The sequence below is a fragment of the Zonotrichia albicollis genome, chromosome 28 (assembly GCF_047830755.1).
Source record: "Zonotrichia albicollis isolate bZonAlb1 chromosome 28, bZonAlb1.hap1, whole genome shotgun sequence".
Lineage (NCBI taxonomy): Eukaryota > Metazoa > Chordata > Aves > Passeriformes > Passerellidae > Zonotrichia > Zonotrichia albicollis.
In genome coordinates, this window is record NC_133846.1 from 4640846 (window position 1) to 4661632 (window position 20787).

Sequence of the window (20787 nt, forward strand, 5' to 3'; positions counted from 1 at the left end):
GTGCTGCTGCTCTTGCTGGGACCCTTTGTCACCCAATACTGGGGTGCTGCTTCTTTTAGGGGAATGGGGCTGATCCAAAATAATCCCTGTGAGTGACTCCAAGGGGGATAAAACCTCACCAGGAGGAGCCTGCAGAGCTTTCCCCCTGCACATGGAGGGGAAGGAGCACTGCTGGCAGCCCCTGATTTGCCACCCCAATGTTGGGGTGCTGCTCCTCTTGAGGGCATCTCAAAAAATCCTTGTGAGTGACTCCAAGGGGGATAAAACCCCTCTGTGAGGGACCTGCAGAGCTTTTCCCCTGCACATGGAGGAGAAGGAGCACTGCTGGCAGCCCCTGGTTTACCACCCCAATATTGGGGTGCTGCTCCTCACGTGGGGTGGGGGCTGACCCAAAATAATCCCTGTGAGTGACTCCAAGTGGGATAAACCCCTCTGTGAGGGACCTGCAGAGCTTTCCCCCTGCACATGGAGGGGAAGGAGCACTGCTGGCAGCCCCTGATTTGCCACCCCAATGTTGGGGTGCTGCTCCTCTTGAGGGCATCTCAAAAAATCCCTGTGAGTGACTCCAAGGGGGATAAAACCCCTCTGTGAGGGACCTGCAGAGCTTTTCCCCCGCGCACAGAGGGGAAGGAGCACTGCTGGCAGCCCCTGGTTTACCACCCCAATGTTGGGGTGCTGCTCCTCTCGTGGGGTGGGGGCTGACCCAAAATAATCCCTGTGAGTGACTCCAAGGGGGATAAAACCCTCTGTGAGGGGCCTGCAGAGCTTTCCCCCCGCGCACAGAGGGGAAGCAGCACTGCGGGAGCACGGGATGGGGCGCCAGGCTGGAAGCAGAGCTCTCACCCCCTGTCTGTGTCCCCCTCCCCGTTCTGTGCCCCACAGGTGACGGTGTGCTGGGTGCAGGAGCTGCCGGCGGGTAACGGGCAGTCCCTGTCTCCTCCCCAGGCCGAGCACGCCGGCATCCGCACCTACTTCTTCAGCGCCGAGAACACGGAGGAGCAGGAGTCCTGGATCCAGGCCATGGGCGAGGCCGCCCGCGTGCAGATCCCGCCCAGCCAGAGGTCAGTGCCACAGCAGTGCCCAGAGCTCCTGGGGACACGGTGCTGTCCTTGTCCAGTGCCACCAAACTGCCCAAATCTCCTGGAGACACGATGCTGTCCTTGCCCAGTGCCACCAAACTGCCCAAATCTCCTGGGGACACAGTGCTGTCCTTGCCCAGTGCCACCAGACTGTCCAAATCTCCTGGGGACACGGTGCCATCCTTGCCCAGTGCCACCACACTGCCCAGCCCTCCTGGGGACACGGTGCCATCCTTGCCCGGTGCCACAGCAGTGCCCAGAGCTCCTGGGGACACGGTGCTGTCCATGCCCAGTGCCACCAAACTGCCCAAATCTCCTGGGGACACGGTGCCATCCTTGCCCAGTGCCACCACACTGCCCAGATCTCCCGAGGACACGGTGCCATCCTTGCCCAGTGCCACAGCAGTGTCCAGAGCTCCTGGGGACACGATGCTGTCCTTGTCCAGTGCCACCATGCTGCCTGGCTCTCCGGGGATGCCATCCTTGCCCAGTGCCACCACACTGCCCAGCCCTCCTGGGGACACGGTGCTGTCCATGCCCAGTGCCACCAGACTGTCCAAATCTCCTGGGGACACGGTGCTGTCCTTGTCCAGTGCCACCACACTGCCCAGACCTCCCGAGGACACGGTGCCATCCTTGCCCGGTGCCACAGCAGTGCCCAGAGCTCCTGGGGACACGGTGCTGTCCTTGTCCAGTGCCACCACACTGCCCAGATCTCGTGGGATGCTGTCCTTGCCCAGTGCCCACAGCACTGCCCAGCCCTCCTGGGAACACAGTGCCAACCATGCCTGGGGACATTTTAGGGGCATGAGGACACTCGGGAGAAGGGAACTGTGGGAGCAGTGAGCCCACAAGGTTCAGGAAGGGACAGGACATTGCTGGCCACCCCTCAACGCAGAGGCCAGCACCAGCTCACTGACCAGCCCTCCTGGGGACACAGTGCCCTCCATGCCTGGGGACATTTGAGGGTGTGAGGGACACTCTGGAGAAGGGAACTGGGGGAGCAGTGAGCCCACAAGGCTCAGGGAGGAATAGAGCCCACCCAGAGGTCAGTGCCACTGCACTGCCCAGCCCTCCTGGGGATGTGGTGCCCTCCATGCCTGGGGACATTTTGGGGTGTAAGGGACACTCTGGAGAAGGGAGCTGGGGAGACTGTGACCCTGGAAGGCTCAGGGAGGGACAGAGCATCACCAGCCACCCCAGGGGCACTGCCAGGCCTTGGTGACCCCTCTGTGGTGTCTCGGCTCCCCCAGGCACGAGAAGCCAGACTCGGAGAACATCCCCCCCAGCAAACACCACCACCACCACCACTGCAACGCCGCCCACCGCGAGCACCCCAAGGCCGAGCCCGACACCAAGACCCGCGGGGAGGGCGACGGCCGCGGCTCCGAGAAGATGGAGCGGAAGCCGTCGGAGCGGGCGGACGCCAAGAAGGATCCTCTGGCCAAAACCAACGGCCTGGTTGGGCAGGAGCCGCCCTCGGAGCCGGGCAGTCCCTACCCCGAGGGGCCGCGGGGGCCGGCGAGCGCCGAGCGGCCGGCGCAGCCCAATGGATGGCCGTACCCCTCGCCCAGCCGGCCCGGCAGCACCGCCTTCCCCCCGGCGGGGGACGGTGACAGCGGGGCCCAGCGCCGCGGCGTCACCCCCAGGTCCCACCCCGAGAAGGTGGCCCAGCGCAAGAGCTCCATGACGCAGCTGCAGCAGTGGGTGAACTCGCGCCGCGCCACCGCGGCCCCCGAGGAGCTGCGCAGGTGAGGGATGAGCCAGGGTGCTCCTTTGATCCGGGGTTGGTCCCTCTGGGAATGTTCTGCCCCTTTCCGTCTGTTTTGTGGCCTGATGGGGGTCAGAAAATCTCGTTTTTCTCTCCTTTTTTCTTTCTCTCCTTTTTTCTTTCTCTCCCCGTGCCAGCTTGGAGCTGGGTGTGGGACATCCCAAAAACGGGTGGGTTGTAAAGGGGGGTCCCTGGGAGGAGGGACGCCAGGATGGTAAAGCCACCACAGGGTGCTTTGGAGGGGGGATACAAGGACAGGAAACCACCTGAGCATCTCTGGGATGAGGGAACCACCTCAGTGTCCCTGCAGGAGGGATTGAGGAGAGGAGGCCGCCATGAGACCCCAGAAAGGAGGAATTCCATGAGGGAAGGCTGCCATAGAGCCCATGGAGGGAGGAATTCCATGGGGGGAAGCTCCCATAGCGCCCCTGGCAGGAGGAATTCCATGAGGGGAAGCTCCCACAGAACCCCTGGCAGAAGGAATTCCATAAGCCTGGAATCCCTGGCAGGACAAATGCCACCCATCCAACATTCTATATCCTCTCAGGCTGTCCTTGCCCACCTTGGGCACTGCCCACCACCAGCCCGGCTCTCACCTCTCTCACCTCTCTCTCCCCCTCTCCAGCCCCACCAGGTTTTACCCCGTGTCCCGCCGGGTGCCCGATTACTACTCGCCCTACTCACCCCAGTACCCCGAGGAGTACCAGTACTACCCGCCGGGCGTGCGCCCCGACAGCATCTGCTCCATGCCCGCCTTCGACCGCGTCAGCCCGCCGTGGGCGCTGGAGGACAAACGCCACTCCTTCCGCAACGGGGCTCCCTTCCACGCCGCCTTCGGCCGCCAGGACGTCCCGCTGTGGCTGCCGGCGCCCTCCAGGCCGCCCAGCTACCTGGACGAGGTGGACGCGGCGTCGGGCTCGCTGCGGAGGATGTCGCTGCAGCCGCGCTCGCGCTCGGTGCCGCGCTCACCCAGCCAGGGCTCCTACGGCCGCGCCAGGGTTTACTCGCCCGTGCGCTCGCCCAGTGCCCGCTTCGAGCGGCTGCCGCCCCGCGGGGATGAGATTTACGCCGACCCCGCCACGTTCGTGATGCGCAGGTCCATCAGCTCGCCCAAGGTGGGTGCCGGTGGGGCGGGGCGGGGTGGGGAGGTGGGGCAGGGGTGTGGCTGTGTCGCGGTTGTATCCCCTCTGTGTGCACAGCCTGGCTGCAAAGTGACACCGAGCCCGTGGGTTGGGGCAGAGGAGGGGTTTGGAGTCTTTGTTGGTGTCCTGGAAAGGTTCCCCGGTTGTGTTTGTTGGATGGGATGGGATCCGTGGGATGGGATGGAATCCGTGGGATGGGATTCATGGGATGGGATCCATGGGATTGGATGGGATGGGATCCAAAGGATGGGATGGAATCCATGGGATGGGATGGGATGGGATGGGATCCATGGGATATGATGTTTTTAGAGGAAATTATGTGGAGTATTTAGAGGAAGACCCTGATTTTGCCAGGGGGTTTTGGAGGAAAATCCCAGATTTCCCAGTAGTTTTTGGAGGAAAGCTTTGGGAGCCCAAAATGTGCTCCCAAGCAGGGAGCGCTGCCCCAGTCCCTCTCCTGTGCTTTCTCCTCGTGTCCCGTGTCCCTGATTTTGGGCTGGGGTCCCCTCTCTCCACAGTACGATTACCTGGGTGACAGGCGGCCCGTCCCGGCCGGGATGTACCCCTACCACTTCCCGGCGTCCCCCACCATCCACGACAAAATGGTACGTACCTGCTGTCCCCCGGGGGTGACACTGTGACAGGGGACACAGACCCCACCCCGGGGACGTGGGGCAGTTTGGGGGGTCCTCACTCCGGTGGCCGAGGAGGAACCAGTGCACTGCAGGGGCAGAGCTGGGCCTTCCATTGGTGTCTCCGCTCCCTCCCGGCCATTCCCGAAGGAATCCACGTGGGAAGGTCCCTCTGTACCAGCGGGACACCCTCGGGTGCTCCCTGGCTGATGAGTCCAAACCTCTCCCGCTCTGCTTCCTCACATCTGGCCACAGCTGCTTTGCTCTCCTGCCTCGTGTCCCCTCCCGGAGCTGGGGGGTGACACCAGGAGGTCCCCACAGATCCCAAAACCCTGGGACGGGACCGCCAGAGGAGGGAGAAACCTGAATTTCACCACAGCCCACCCATGCCGCCCATCCATCCCCGCAGCCAGAGGCAGGGTCTCCCTAGGAATAACAAGATAAATAAGAAATAAAATGCCCAAGATTCTGCAGGGCACATTCCCAGCAGCATTCCAGGCCCGGGGGCCATTCCATAGGCTCCCCCCTAACCGCTTTGCTTCTTCTTTTATGTGTTTTGCTGCTCGTTTCTTGCCTGCTGGCTCCTGGTAGGATGAACTTTTAGACCTTCAGTTGCAAAGAAACCTAGAATATTTGGACCAGCAGGTAGGCGGAGCTGGCTGCCAGCCTCACCTCACCGGCTGCTTCTCGTCCCCTCTCCCGTGTGCCCTGTGTCCCTGTCCCCTGCTGCCATCCATCCTCACCAGCATCCCAGCAGCACCAGTTGTCTTTCTTTTCTTAATTTTTTTAGTTTGGCTTCTTCCATCCTCTGCATCCGTAGGGCCGCTCATCGCTCGGCAGGAAAATCAGCCCCCCAGATCTCTGTGTGGTTTTTTGGGGGGAGTTTTGGGGCACATTCCAGTATTTCTGGGGGTTGTCATGGAGTTCAGGGGGTGCAGCAGCTCTGGAACGCCCCAGGTTGGTGCTGGGCACCTGCGTGGTGCCAGCGTGGCCGTGGTGTCCCCAAGGTTGGCACTCTTTGCCCAAGGGGTGGCAGGTGACCTGTGGGGACAGTGGTCATGGTGATGTGGTGGCCCCTCAGGGCTGAAAGGTTTTGGTGAAGGTGGGCACCAAAAGCCAGCAGTGCTCAGGTGGTTCTGGAGAAGTTTTTGGAGAAAAAAAAATCTTAGTTTTGCCAGTGGTTTTTGGATTTTGAATGGGGTTTTTGGAGGAAAACCTTGGAGGAAAACCCTGATTTTGCCAGCGATTTTTAGAGGAAAACCCTGATTTTGCCAGGGGTTTTGGAGGAAAACCCTGATTTTGACAGAGGGCTATGGAGGAAAATCCTGGATTTGCCAATAATGGTAGTTTTTGGAGGAATCCTTAATTTAGCCTGTGGTTTATGGAGGAAACCTTAATTTTGCCAGTGGTTTTTGGAGAAAAACCCTGATTTTGTCAGGGTTTTTTTGAGGGAAAACCCTGGAAGGAAAACCATGATTCTGGGTGGTGTTTTTGGAGGAAAACCCTGATTCTGCCAGGGTTTTTTTGAGGAAAACCCTGTAAGAAAAACCATGATTCTGGGTGGTGTTTTTGGAGGAAAACCCTGATTCTGCCAGCGATTTTTGGAGGAAATCTACACCAACTCCATCCCAGAAATATGGGGAGGGGGATCCAGTGGTGCATCCGGGCAGCGCCTGAAGCCTCAGCCGGGCGCAGGAGCTGCAGCCGGGCGGGCACGGAGGGAGCCGCTCCCTGCACGATCCCGTTTGGCTGCAAATCTCCCCATGGCCGCGGTCCGTGTCCGCCTTGGAGCGGGGCCAGGAGCTCCCGCTGCAATAAAAGCTCCCCGTGCTGCCTCGCAGCCTCTCCTTAAAACGCTCCCTAAAAAGGTTTGGCATCTCCTCCTCCTCCTCTCGCCGCGGCTTCTGGAGAGGTTAATTCGGAGTGACGCTGTCAGGGCCTCTTTTCAAACATCCTCCTGCTCTGTTTGCGCTCTCCTTCCTCGCCCACGCCCCAGCAGGGTTTGGGCACAGCTTTGGTGACAAAGTGTTGTCACCTTTGGGGTTTCAGCTGTCCCAGGGCTTCCCTGGAATGTCCTGCTCACGCCTGGGGGCTCTGGGATGAGCTCCAGTGCTGGTGGCTTGAGTGGCTTTGTCACCTGGCGCCCAGGGAGCTGTGCAGCGCTGCTTGGGGACAGTGGAGTGGCACAGACAGCAGGGGTGTGCCATTCCCGGTGCCACCTGGAAAAGGGGACACTGCTGTCCCCATGGAGTGGCACAGACAGCAGGGATGTGCCATTCCCGGTGCCACCTGGAAAAGGGGACACTGATGTCCCCAACCCCACAGACCGTGCCATTCCCGGTGCCACCTGGAAAAGGGGACACTGATGTCCCCAACACCACAGACTGTACCTGGCAGCAGGGATGTGCCATTCCCGGTGCCACCTGGGAAAGGGGACACTGCTGTCCCCATGGAGTGGCACAGACAACAGGGATGTGCCATTCCCGGTGCCACCTGAAAAAGGGGACACTGATGTCCCCAACCCCACAGACTGCCTGGCAGCAGGGATGTTCCATTCCCGGGGCCACCTGGAAAAGGGGACACTGCTGTCCCCACCCCCAGCTGTCTGTCACCTCCCCACCACGCAGCAGGGCCATGTCTGGGCACAGAGCCATGGGGCAGTGCCAGGGCCTGTCCGTGTGTCCGTCTGTGTGCCGGGCCACACCGCTGCCGTCCCTGTCCGAGCTCTTGTCCGTCTGTGCCATCTGCTCTGAGTTTTATCCGTGTTTTCCCCCCAAAAAAGCGCACTAAAAGGAGCAACAGCAGCGCAGCGCCACAGCTGGAGCCCCTGGGCCACCTCAGGAGGTGGCACTTTGCATCCTGATGGCTCCTGGAGCGGTGACCGCTGGCACGGTGACCGCTGGCACGGGCGCGTGTCCCCGCTGACCTGTGCCCTTTCCTTCCCTGTGTGCCGCAGATGAGCGAGAGCGAGACCCTCATCACTATGGTGAACAGGATGGTGGAGACCTCCTCCCCTAGGGCCCAGCTCTACATGCAAGTAAGGCTCCGGCCACCGGGCCCCGCATGGCTCGTGCCTGGCGGCCACCCGGGGTCACCTCCTGCCACCCGGGGTCACCTCCTGCCATCGCCACTCGCGCAGCGGCCGCGGCGTCCGGCACATCCCGCTCTCGCTCTCGCTGCTGCTCTCGGGGGAGGCGCTGCTCCATCCCAGGCTTTGCTAATCCATCCATGAGCCATCCCAAGCCAGCAAACCCTCGTGCTGGGCAGCGCGAGGTGGGCACGGAGATGCCCTCGGGGAGCCTTGGGGACACATCCAGCCCCGGGCACTCTCGGAGCTGTCCTGGGGATCCTTGGGGATGGAGATGCTCCTGGGGACCCTTGGGGACGGAGATGCTCCTGGGGACCCTTGGGGACAGAACTGTCCCAGGGGCTCTCAGATGGAGCTGTCCCAGGGGACTCTTGGGGACAGAGATGCCTCGGGGGACTCTTGGGGACAGAGCCAGCCCCGGGGACTCTCGGACAGAGCTGTCCCGGGGACTCTCATAGCTGTCCTGGGGACTCTTGGGGACAGAGCCACCCCAGGGACCTCTGGGGACACACCCAGCCCCGGGGACTCTCGGAGCTGTCCCGGGGATTCTTGGGGACGAAGCCACCCCAGGGACTCTCGGATGAAGCGACCCCAGGGACCCCTGGACACTCAGGGCTTGGCTCGTCCTTATCTCTCAAGGAGCAGTTGTGGGGTGACAGGAAGGCAGCTCTTAAACCAACGGAATAATTCCTGAATCAGGGACAATGAACGGCGTTTCTCCCCTACCGGAGGTTCTTTCTGTCCCCAGCACTGGGACATCCCTGCAGTGACACATGGCTTGAGCCCCCCCAGTGCCACCCAGGCCGGGTTGTGCTGCCCTGGGCGCTTCCCGGATGGGATTTTCCAATAAAACGGCTCCGGTTTGCATCTGCTGCCAGCAGGGATGTGCTGCAGGGCGAATCCGGGGATGCTGCTCCGCCTGGCCGGGCTCCCTGCCCCGAGGCCGCCTCATCCCGATCCGGCCGGCTCTGCCTCCATCCCCTCGGGCATTTCCCAGATCCGGATCCATTTGCATCCTCCCGGAGCTTTCGGCGGCTCCAAAGCGCCCTCTCCGCTTTCTAGCAATACCCATCCCCTCCTGCCTATCTGCTGCCTTTCATCTCCGGCTCCCCGAGGCAGTTAATTGCCGAAGGTCCCATTAGTAATTGAGATTTCCAGGAAAGGAAAATGACTCACGGAGGAGCCGGGGCGGGGGTAAACAGGCCCTGCTGCTGCTTTATCGGTGCTCCCACTCCCGCCGAGGTGGAATTACAGCTCAATCTCGCTGCCTTTTGTTTCTCCCCGCCGCTGGAATGGTGCTGCTGGTTAATGATTCACGAGGCAGCTCTCAAACTCCTGTGCGCGGAGTGGGCAGGGGAGAGGTTGTGGCTTCGTCCCGGTGGTTCCCCATTGATGGGGGGCATCCATGGCTCCGGGGCTCGGCTCCTGCCTCCTTTTCCCGGCTCGCAGGGAGGGCAGAGGGGGCTGGGGGCTGCCTCCCCTTCCCTGGGCATCCCATGGAGAGCCGCGCTCATCCCACGCTCTGCTTGCAGGTGACGCCGTTCCCGGAGCCCTACAGGGACGCCCTGCACCCCTACAAGATCAGCGAGCAGGACACCGATGTAAGAGCCGGTCCTGTCCCCTCTCTGTGTCCCCTGTCCTCGTATTCCTGTCACTTTGTGCCCCGCAGGGATAAATCTTCCTGATTTTCGGTCTTCCCCCATCTCCCAGTTTGTGCCCATGTCACCCCAAAATCCCTGCAATGACAGCAGGAGTTTGGAAACCCCCTCAGAGCCATAAATCCCATAAATCCCATCAGTCCTGGCTGCATCCCAGTGGGATTCTCATCCTCTCCCCCCTTTCTCTTCCCCCCTCCCTGGCGCAGAAGCTGCTGGGGAAGCTCTGCGAGCAGAACAAGGTGCTGCGGGAGCAGGAGAGGCTGGTGCAGCAGCTCCGCGCTGAGAAGGTACCTGGTGGCACCTCAGGTGGCCACGTGGGGACCTGGTGGTGGCATCTGAGTGGTGAGGAAGTGATGGCACCGTGGGAGGGTTTGGGGTGAACCTGGGTGTCCAGGTGTGTGTGTCACCTGTCACCTTTAATATGGACATCCAGGTGTGAGTGTCCCCCTGTCACCTTTAACATGGACATCCAGGTGTGTGTGTCACCTGTCACTCCTTAACATGGGCATCCAGGTGTGTGGGTCCCCTGCCACCCCTGAACCAGGTGAGCAGGTCCCCTGCCACCCCTGGCTTGAAGGGACATTAAAAACCTCTCATTCCACCCTTGAACCTCTATCCCAAGTTCTCCAACCCGGCTTTGGATCCTTCCAGGGAGGTGGCAGCCACGGCTTGGGGACATTTCTGAGCTGGGGGTGTGTCATTGAGCAGCCAGGACCTCGTGGCTCCGTCTGTCCCCACAGGAGAGCCTGGAGAGTGCCCTGATGGGGACCCACCAGGAGCTGGAGATGTTCGGGAGCCAGCCCGCCTACCCGGAGAAGCTGCTGCACAAGAAGGAATCTCTGCAGAACCAGCTCATCAACATCAGGGTGGAGCTGTCCCAGGCCAGCACGGTAACGGATTCAGGTCCCTTTTGTCCCTTTTGTCCCTTTTGTCCCTTCCTGGCTGGGAAACAGCAGGGAATTCCCCTTGGCTGCCTGGGGACAAAGCGAATTTGTCACCCTCCAGGTGCCACCTCAGCTCCTGGTTCTGTCTCTGCCCTGCCCCAGGCACCTCAGAGCTTGTCCCCTCTGCTGTCACCCCCTCCGCAGCTTGGGGGGCTGTGCTGGGTGACAAACACCCCCCTGGTCCCCCCACTGTCCCCTCAGGCCCTGGCAAACAGCACGGCCGAGTACGAGAGCCTGGAGAGCGAGGTGTCCACCCTGCACGATGACCTCTGGGAGCAGCTCAACCTGGACATCCAGGTGAGAGGGTCACCTGTCACCTTTAACCTGCACATCCAGGTGTGAGTGTCCCCTTCCATCCCTAACCTGGACATCCAGGTGTGAGTGTCCCCTTCCATCCCTAACCTGGACATCCAGGTGTGAGTGTGTCCTGCCACCCTTAACCTGGACATCCAGGTGAGAGGGTCACCTGTGACCCCTGAACCTGGACATCCAGGTGTGTGTGTCCCTGTGACCCCTGAACCTGGACACCCAAGTGTCTGTGTCCCCTGTCACCTTTAACCTGGACATCCAGGTGTGAGTGTCCCCTGTCACCTTTAACCTGGACATCCAGGTGAGCGGGTCCCCTGTCACTCCTTAACCTGGACATCCAGGTGTGTGTGTCCCCTGTCCCTGGACACCCATGTCCCCTGCCACCCCTGGGGTCTCCATGAAGATTAAATACCCCCCGTCCCTCCACCTGTGGGTTCTCCATGCCCAGCCGTCACGTCCAGCTTTGGCCACCGTGGCCAGGGGGACAGCCCAGAGTCCCCACAGCCACCCCAGCCCTGCTGGGCTCTGGGGAGCAGATCCAGGGATTCCAGCAGGACAAAACCCTGGATGTGGCCCTGCTCAGCTCCTGTGGCTGGGTCTGGGGCCGGGCTGTGCCCAGTTTGGGGTTGGCACCGGTGCCCTGGGACCCCTCTGAGCTCTGCCTCTCCCCATCCAGAACGAGATGCTCAACCGGCAGATCCAGAGGGAGATCTGGCGGATCCAGGACGTGATGGAGGGGCTGAGGAAGAACAACCCCTCCCGAGGCACCGACACGGCCAAGCACCGAGGTGAGGGGGGCTGGTCCTGCAGGGGGTGTCCCTGATGGGATCCTGCTCAGCAGGGTGATAAACTTAATTATTATCCTTAATTATCTTTAATTATCTCATTTCTCCGCAGTGGCCCTGGGCCCCTCGGGCACGTACAGCTCCAACAGCCCTGCCAGCCCCCTGAGCTCTGCCAGCCTCACCAGCCCCCTGAGCCCCTTCTCCCTCATCTCCGGCTCCCAGGGATCGCCCACCAAGCCCGTCCCTGGCGAGGTCAGTGACCCTGGGGGTCCCCTCTTTGTCACCAGGGGGGGATGACAAAGAGATCCCCTCTTTGTCACCACGGAGCTGCCCCCCCTCGTGGCTCTGCCTGGGGACACGGTTTTGGTGGCATGGATGGGTCCTGCTGTCACCTGGTGACTTTGGGGTCTGTGTGTGACGGTGGTCACGGGGGTCTGAGGATGAGGGAAGAGACGAGGAGCTGACTCCATATTTCAGAAGGCTTGATTTATTATTTTATGATAGATATTATTATATATTGATATAGTATATTATGATATATTATTATATTATTATATATTATTATATTATTATCTATTATTATATTATTATGGTAAATATTATTATATTTATGATAGATATTATATTAAAACTATACTAAAAGAATAGAAGAAAGGATTTCCTCAGAAGGCTGGCTAAGAATAGAATAAGAAGGAATGATAACAAAGGTTTGTGGCTGGGACTCTCCCTCCGAGCCAGCTGACTGTGATTGGCCATTAATTAGAAACAACCACATGAGACCAATCACAGATGCACCTGTTGCATTCCACAGCAGCAGATAATCAATGTTTACATTTTGTTCCTGAGGCCTCCCAGCTTCTCAGGAGGAAAAATCCTAAGGAAAGGATTTTCCATAAAAGATGTCTGTGACAGGGGACAAGTGGGACACCAAGAGGGACCCTCTGGAGTCACTCCCTCTCCTCCATCCCTTCCTCCAGGACGCTCCTGTGTGTTTCTCTCTCTTCTCTAACTCTCTGTTCCTTCTCCGCTCTCACGCCTTGCGCTCTGCCCGCGCCAGGAGCCGGGCCCACCTCGACCTCCCCTCCCCAAGTCCTACGTGCCCCTGGAGTCTCCTCCGGCCGTTCCTCCGCTCCCCAGCGAGAGCCGCCTCTGGCCCTACCCCGCCTCCCCCTCCTGGCACCAAGGAGAGGCCAAGCGGGGACAGGTACCGAACCCTGCCACCCCTTCCTCCTCCTCCTCCTCCTCCTCGGGGCATGGAAGGCGCTGGGATGAGGCAGGAGCTGGAGCTGCCCACCCTGAATCTACAGGGACATTGTGGAGGTGGCACTTGGCGCTCTGTGTCCTGCCCTGCCACACCCCTGGTGTCCCCAGGGTCGCCGCACCTTGTGTGTGCTCAGGACAGGGATTGTCCCCTCCTCTTCCTCCTCCTCCTCCTCCTCGTGGCATGGAAGGCACTGGGGTGAGGTAGGAGCTAGAGCTGTCCATGCCAAATACACAGGGACAGCGTGGAGGTGGCACTTGGCACAATGGAGGTGGCGCTTGGCAAGGGGACAGTGTGGAGGTGGCACTTGGCGCTCTGTGTCCAGCCCTGCCACACCCCTGGTGTCCCCAGGGTTGCCACACCCAGTGTGCACTCAGGACAGGGATTGTCCCCTCCTCCTCCTCCTTGTCCTCCTCTTCATGGAGTAGTTGTCCCTGGTTGTCCCTGGTTGTCCCCTCTGCTTTGCTCTGCCTCTGTCACTGTCCTTCCGTGTCACTCCGAGCCCCCAGCTCCAGGGCAAAGCTGGATTTGGGAATTCCTGGTGACACCTCGGCCGTGTGTGGGGACACAGGTGACACGAGTGTCCTCACGGCCAGGGGTGGGGATGTGTGGCCATGGAAAAGCAGTGGCTGTGCCGAGCTGGGAGGGGGCACAGTGGTGGCTGTGTCATCCAGGGTGAATTTCGGGGGACACACCGGGCTGCTGGGTCTGTTGTCACACCCCTCTGTCACCCCAGCAGTTCTCATGGGGTGCAAGAGGGGAAGGAGCCCAGAAATGTCCCTTTGCTGGCGCTCCTGGCCCTGTGTGACCCCATGGGCACAGGGTGCAGCAGGAGCCCAGCACAGGATGTCCCTGTCCCCAGCTCCTGGAGAGGCTGTGGAGGGATTGTCACCCTGTCCCTCATTGTGGGGACAGCAGTGGGTGCCCAGCTCTGACAGGATGGGACACAGCAGGGACAGGAGCACAGCCCCCTCAGCTCCTCTCCCCACAATTTTGGGGTGCTCTGGTCCCACCTGGCCACTGTCTGTCCATGGAGTGTGACCATGGTCTGGCAGTCCCCCCAAGGGCAGCTGGAGTGACAAAGTTGTCCGTGTGTCCCCTGTCTGTCACCCAAGAGCAGTGTGTGTCCCCTGTGTGTCCCTGGTCTGTCTGTCACCCCAAGGGCAGCAAGTGTCCCCTGTCTGTCTGTCCCTTGTCTGTCACCCCAAGAGCAGCGAGTGTCCCTTGTCTGTGTGTCCCTTGTCTGTCACCCCAAGAGCAGTGGGTGTCACTTTTGTGTCCCTGGTCTGTCTGTCACCCCAAGGGCAGCAGGTGTCCCCTGTCTGTCTGTCCCTTGTCTGTCACCCCAAGAGCAGCGGGTGTCACCTTTGTGTCCCTTGTCTGTCACCCCAAGAGCAGTGTGTGTCCCCTGTGTGTCCCTGGTCTGTCTGTCACCCCAAGAGCAGCAGGTGTCCCCTGTCTGTCTGTCCCTTGTCTGTCACCCCAAGACCAGCGAGTGTCCCCTGTCTGTGTGTCCCCTGTCTGTCACCCCAAGAGCAGTGTGTGTCCCCAGGCAGGCCCGGCTCTCACTGGGGACCTTTTCTCCCCTGCACAGCCCAAACCAGGCCTGGAGCAGAGCAAGAAGGAGCCCCCCAGGCCCAGCCCCCCCGGCCCCACACCCGAGGGGCTCCCACAGACCCGCCCGGAGCACGACGGTGACAAACAGGCGGCTCTCAACAAGGGTACGGTGTGGGGACACCCGGGGGTGGCACTGGAGGTGGCACTGGGACCCTGCCCGGGTCCCCACGGGCTCATCCCGGTCTCGTGGTGTCCCCACAGTGGGAATCGTCCCCCCCAGGACCAAATCTCCGGCGGAGGAGGAGGCGGTACCCAGGAGGAACGGGCTGGCCAACGGGCTCAGCTCCCGGGTATGGATGGGCTGGGGGGGCTGAGGGGGGCCATGCTGAAACCTGGGACAGGAGGGTGGCTCCAGGTGTCACCATCCACTGTCAGAACTCTGCACATCCAGAGTTGCCCAGGATCCCACCAGGGGGCCCAGAGACCCTGGCATGCAGCCCAGAGCACCTGGGGATTTGATTTTGACCCCTGGAGCAGGTTACCAACTTTGTATGAGGACCTGAAAGTCGCACAGGTTTGAATGGTGTGGGGTCTGGGGTCATCGGTAACTCTGGACGCCCAGAGGGATATGTTGAGTTCCGACAGGGAGTGACATCCCTGGAATGACATCCCAGAGTGACATCCTCGGGGTGACATCCCGGGAGTCACAGACATCCCAGCAGCTCACGGCAGAGTGGGGTGGCACTGGGAGGATGTGACCGGCCACCAGTGTGTGACCATGAGGTTGTGACTCGTCCCCAGGAGAGACCCAAGAGCGCCGTGTTCGCCACCGAGACCAAGGTGAAGATGAGCGTGGAGGAGCAGATCGACCGCATGAAGCGCCACCAGAGCGGCTCCATGAAGGAGAAGCGGCGCAGCCTGCAGCTCCCCAGCCCACAGCAGCTCCCCGGCCCCCAGCCCGACACTTCCAGCACCAAAACCCCCTCGTCCTACAAGGTGGTGAGTCCCTGAACGCGTGGGGACACCGCGGGGTGACACAGGCGACAAGGCGCCACCGCGTGGGGACGCTGAGCAGGACGCCGTCCGTCTGTCCGTCTGTCGCAGGTGCGGCGGCACCGCAGCATCCACGAGGTGGACATCTCGGACCTGGAGGCCGCGCTGCGCTCTGAGGAGCCCGGCAAGGTGTACGAGACGCCGCAGGAGGAGATTGCCCGGCTGAGGAAGATGGAGCTGGAGCCACAGCACTACGAGGTGGACATCAACAAGGAGGTGAGCATGGCGTGTCCCCGAGTGTCCCCAGCGGCCTGGAGCAGGGTCCAGGCAGGATTTCGGGGTCAGCAGTGAGGGTTGGAGTGCCCAGGGTCTGGCACAGGGCACTACAGAGCTCGTCCCTCTGTCCCCAGCTGTCCACGCCAGACAAAGTTCTGATCCCCGAGCGCTACGTGGAGCTGGAGCCAGAATCGCCCCTGAGCCCTGAGGAGATGAAGGAGAAGCAGAAGAAGGTGGAAAGGATCAAGACTCTCATTGCCAAATCCAGGTGAGGCTGTAGTGCCCACGCCAGCCATGCCAGGGGTCATCCTGAGGGGCACTGACCACCCACCTGCACCCTTTCCCTGGGCAGAACTGACCACCCATCTGCATCCCTTCCCTGGGCAGAACTGACCACCCATCTGCATCCCTTCCCTGGGCAGAACTGACCACCCATCTGCATCCCTTCCCTGGGCAGAACTGACCACCCATCTGCATCCCTTCCCTGGGCAGAACTGACCACCCATCTGCATCCCTTCCCTGGGCAGAACTGACCACCCATCTGCATCCCTTCCCCCTGGCCATTCTGAGCAGAACTGACCACCCACATCCATCCCTTCCCATCCCATCCTGAGGGGCACTGACCACCCACCTGCACCCCTTCCCTGGGCATCCTGAGAGGCACTGACCACCCATCTCCATCCCTTCCCTGAGCAGAGCTGACCACCCACATCCATCCCTTCCCATCCCATCCTGAGAGGCACTGACCACGCATCTCCACCCCTTCCCTGAGCAGAACTGACCACCCACATCCATCCCTTCTCATTCCAAGACCACCCACCCACCTCCATCCCTTCCCAGCCCATTCTGAGCAGAACTGACCACCCACCTGGACCCCTTCCCTGGGCATCCTGAGGGGCACTGACCACCCACCTCCATCCCTTCCCCTGACCATTCCAAGACCACCCACCCACCTCCACCCCTTCCCCACCCATTCCAGGGGGACCCTTCCACCCCTCTCCCCCATCCCATCCCACCCCATGGATGCCATCCCATCCCATCCCATCCCATCCCATCCCATCCCATCCCATCCCATCCCACCCCATGGATGCCATCCCATCCCATCCCATCCCATCCCATCCCATCCCATCCCACCCCATGGATCCCATCCCATCCCACCCCTCTCCCACCCCATCCCGGGGGTCCTGCGGGAGTGCTGACCCCAGGTGCCGTCCCCAGCCTGCAGAACGTCATCCCCCTGGGCGAGGGGGAGGTGGACGCCCCGCAGGACCCCGAGGTGCAGCTGCAGGAGCAGGAGAAGAGGATCGAGATCTCCTGTGCCCTGGCTGCCGAGGCCTCGCGCCGCGGCCGGATGCTCTCGGGTGAGGAATGGGGGCCTGGAGGGTCAGACCCTGCAGATCCCTGGCACAGCGAGGTGCCAGGAGGGCAGGGGGTGAGGGCAGGACAGGGGTCAGCCTTGGGACAGGGGGACAGGTGATGCCAACAGCTCCCAGACCTGCCTGCCACACCTGGGGCTGCCCAGCTGGGGTGGAGCAGCCGTCCTAGCCAGGAACAGCTTCCAGCATGAGGGTGGGAGTGCCTGCCTGGGTGGCATGAGATGGCATGAGATGGCATGAGGTGGCTGAGCGAGCACGGTGGCACCCCACGCAGAGAATTGTGGTGTCACCCCAAGCCCGGGGAATTGTGGTGTCACCCCGTGCCAGAGGGATTCTGGTGGCACAGGCTGGCACCTTGTGGCCGTGCATGGTGGTGCTTCATGCTGGGGGTGGATTGTGGTGGCACGCTGTGCCCAGGTGAGCATGGTGACATCCTGTACCTGATTGACTGCAGTGCCACACCATTCCTGGGTGCCCACAGTGCCACACTGTGCCTGGGTGCCCTCAGTGCCACACCATGCCCGGGTGCCCTTGGTGCCACACCATGCCTTGTCCATGAGGAGCCCTGCCGGGAGCTCACGTGTGCGTGCTGTGCCCAGCTGTCACTCTCTGTCCTTCCTGCCAGCTGTGGCTGCTTGTCCTGCCAGCTGTGACTCTCTGCCCTGCCAGCTGTGACTCAGCCCTGCCCGGCCATGGCTGTTTGTCCTTCCCAGCTGTGGCTGCTTGTCCTGCCCAGCCGTGGCTGCTTTTCCTGCCAGCTGTGGCTCTATCCTGCCCAGCTGTGGCTGTTTGTCCTTCCCAGCTGTGGCTGCTTGTCCTGCCCAGCCGTGGCTGCTTGTCCTGCCCAGCCGTGGCTGCTTTTCCTGCCAGCTGTGTCTCTATCCTGCCCAGCTGTGGCTCTATCCTGCCCAGTGTGGCTGTCTGTCCTGCCAGCTGTGATTCTGCTCAACCTGCGCTTGCTTCCCCCCTTTCCTTTCTCTTTTCTCCCCGTCCTTGCCCTCCTTGATGTCCCCTTGGCTCTGTCCCCTCCGTGCTGTCCCCTCTGCTGTCCCCTCTGCTGTCCTCTCCGGGCTGTCCCCTTCTCTCTGCCGCTTTGCTCTGTTCTCTCCCCTGTCCCCTCCGCGCTGTCCCCTCTGCACTGTCCCCTCCTTGTTGTCCCCTCTGCTGTCCCCTCTGCTGTTCCCTTTGCTCTGTTCCCCCTGCACTGTCCCCTCCATGCTGTCCTCTCCACTCTGTCCCTTCCACTGTCCCCTACAATGTCCCCTCTGCTCTCCCCTCCACTCTGTCCCCTCCGCTGTCCCCTTTGCTCTGTCCCCTCCGCTCTGTCCCCTCCGCTGTCCCCTCCGCTCTCCCGCGTCCTTCACCCCTCTCTCCGTTTCTCCTTTCCAGCTCAGTGCGCCACCCCCAGCCCTCCCACCTCCCCAGCCTCCCCGACTCCACCGACCAACCCGCTGTCGTCCGAGCCGCCCCGGGCCGACAGCAGCCACCTCATGCGGGTGTGAGCCTGTGACGTAAGCACCTCTTCTCTCTGACGTCATCCCCTCCATCCCCTCCTGCCACGTCAGCCCCGCCTCCTCCATGGACCGTGTGCCCCCCCCCCCCAAAGCCAAAGGGGCAAAAGGGGGGGGCCCAGCATGAAAAGCGGGGGGTCCCAACCTCCCCTGGATTCTTGGAGCCAAATCCCGGCCGTGTTTCCCATGGGGGGTGGGTGTGGGGTGGAGCCCCCCCAGCTCAGCCCCTCTGTCCTGTCCCACCCCCAGCTCAAGCCCTGGCAGCTGCTGGCACCACCAAGTTCCACGGGGCCACGTTTTAGTCCCCTCCTGAGGTGACACCGAAGCTCTCGCCACCGTCCTCGGTTCTCCCGGACCCCCTTCCCTCCCTCCGGAGGCAACAGCAGCGGGAGAGGTGGCACCGACGGGAGGCACGTCCCAAGGAGACGGGCAGGGGGCTGGCATTGTCCCCAAGGAGCCACCAGGGCTGTCAGCGGGCATAGGGACACACCCAGACAGTGGCCACAGGGACACACCTGGACAGCTGTGACAGCGGCCACCAGGACACAACTGGACACCTGTGACAGTGGCCATGGGGACACAGCTGTGACAGTGGCCACCAGGGCACAACCGGACAGCTGTGACAGCGGCCACAGGGATATAGCTGTGACAGTGGCCGGGACACACCTGGACAGCTGTGACAGTGGCCACCAGGGCACAACCAGACAGTTGTGACAGCAGCCACTGGGACACAGCTGTGACAGCAGCCACAGGGACACAACTGTGACAGTGGCCATAGGGACACAGCTGTGACAGCAGCCACCAGGATACACCTGGACAGCTGTGACAGCGGCCACTGGGGCACAACCGGACAGCTGTGACAGTGGCCATCGGCCCCTGGTGAGCACAGGACTCCTGGGATGGCCCCCAAGGTCTGTGAAGGGGCTCTTGGGGTGGGGACCCGCCTGTCCCCACCACGGATGGTGCTGCCACCTCCCAGCGGACCTGGCTGCTCCCTCTGGGCTCCTCGGGCGCCTTTTCCCTTCCCTGAGCTCTGACCCTGATTTTAGAACCCATCTGTGTCCCCCCCGGTGGCTCAGCTGGAGGGAGAGGGGACAGGATGGATGGAGGTGGCACTGGGGGGACACGGAGGTGCCCAGGGCGCTCCAAGCACAGAGCAGGAGCTCTGGGAGCAGAGCAGGGAATTGGGGTGCCAGGTGGGATAATGGAGCTGTGGGGTCGGCAGGGACCCCTCTGGAGGGTGGGGACGGTGCTGAGGAGGGGTCTGGGGACAGAGGTGTCACCTGCTGTCACCCTCCAAAAATCCCTTCCAGCGGCTCTCCAGCCCCTTCCAGCGGTTCAGATTTCCTGTAGCAAATCCTTCCTTTTCTTTATCATCCCGGAGAGTGGGAAAGAAGCAGAATCCCTGGAAGGATGTGAGCATGGCAGGGGCCAGGAGCTGGATCTCAAATCCCAAATCTCCAACCCCAAATCCCAATCCATCCCTCCTGGCCCCATCCCAAACCCCCAGGACCCTCCCTGCATCCCAATCCCAACTTAGCAATACTTGTAGGATCCCTAAACTCCCATCTGAGCCTCCCTCAGCCCCTTTAGCTCATAAAGCTGGCCCTTTATTTTGCTATTTACATGCCTTAATATATGTTTGATGGAAATTCTACATTTATAATATATATCTATATTTGGTTTTTCCTCTTCTTTTCCCGGGAAAAAGCTCGTGCCGAGCGCTCTCTTCTCCGCAGGATTTGTTGGCGCCAGCCCCGCCAACAAAAAAAAAAAAAGAAAAAAAAGATTCTTTATCAATTTATCAGAGGGGGAAGGAAATAAAAAAAAAAACAAAACCAAAAAAAAACCAAAAAAAGAAGAAGAAAAAAAAGAAAAAAACCTATTTAAAAAATATATCTATTTTTTCTGCTTTTATTAAAAGCAAATTTATTTAAAATAAAATATACAGAGACTGTAAGTTTGAAGAGAGGATGAGTTTATTTCCCTGTGTCCCCTCTTGGGTCACTGGGGCAGACCCCCCCCTTACTCTGGGGACACCTTGGGGACATCCTGAGGTGGCTGTGGGACAGCAATTCCCATCTCCAGGACCCAAAGCTCCCACCCCACCCTTCCCAAAGCCACCAGCTGCTGTCCCCAAAGTACGACCCGGCCGCGATTTTATTTTATTTTATTTAAAAAAAAAACAATAATAAAAAAAAAAGGAAACCAAACCTTAATCAATTAATTTTATTTTGGTTATTATTTTTCATAAACACTTCATAAAGCAGTGACTTGTTAGCCCGGAAAGGATTTGCATCGGAGGGAAAGAAATAAATAAATCTATTTATGCATTCGGAGAGGGTGGGATGGGAGGGCTTTGGTTTTCTGGGGTATTTTCCTAGTGGTAGAGAAATAAAAATATC

At 60.5% G+C, this 20787-nt stretch overlaps 1 protein-coding gene across 10 annotated transcripts in view; it reads left to right on the plus strand.

Annotated features, from left to right (window-relative positions):
• Positions 1-20648, plus strand: part of PLEKHA6 (pleckstrin homology domain containing A6) — a 58739-nt gene extending 38091 nt beyond the window's left edge. For 2 of the 10 annotated variants that reach the window (XM_074528262.1, XM_074528263.1), the window contains exons 7-27: positions 883-1061; positions 2333-2830; positions 3476-3965; positions 4511-4597; positions 5216-5269; positions 7581-7661; positions 9245-9313; positions 9577-9657; positions 10111-10260; positions 10516-10611; positions 11300-11411; positions 11521-11660; positions 12466-12612; positions 14264-14390; positions 14488-14576; positions 15028-15225; positions 15331-15495; positions 15630-15763; positions 16714-16856; positions 18261-18382; positions 18632-20648. In XM_074528262.1, coding sequence (XP_074384363.1) covers positions 883-1061; positions 2333-2830; positions 3476-3965; positions 4511-4597; positions 5216-5269; positions 7581-7661; positions 9245-9313; positions 9577-9657; positions 10111-10260; positions 10516-10611; positions 11300-11411; positions 11521-11660; positions 12466-12612; positions 14264-14390; positions 14488-14576; positions 15028-15225; positions 15331-15495; positions 15630-15763; positions 16714-16856; positions 18261-18373 — 3153 coding nt within the window. In that variant the 3' untranslated portion in view covers positions 18374-18382; positions 18632-20648. The remainder of the gene's footprint in view (positions 1-882; positions 1062-2332; positions 2831-3475; positions 3966-4510; positions 4598-5215; positions 5270-7580; positions 7662-9244; positions 9314-9576; positions 9658-10110; positions 10261-10515; positions 10612-11299; positions 11412-11520; positions 11661-12465; positions 12613-14263; positions 14391-14487; positions 14577-15027; positions 15226-15330; positions 15496-15629; positions 15764-16713; positions 16857-18260; positions 18383-18631) is intronic. The other 8 variants (XM_074528258.1, XM_074528264.1, XM_074528257.1 and 5 more) reach the window with 7 other exon arrangements.
• The last annotated feature ends 139 nt before the right edge of the window (positions 20649-20787 follow it).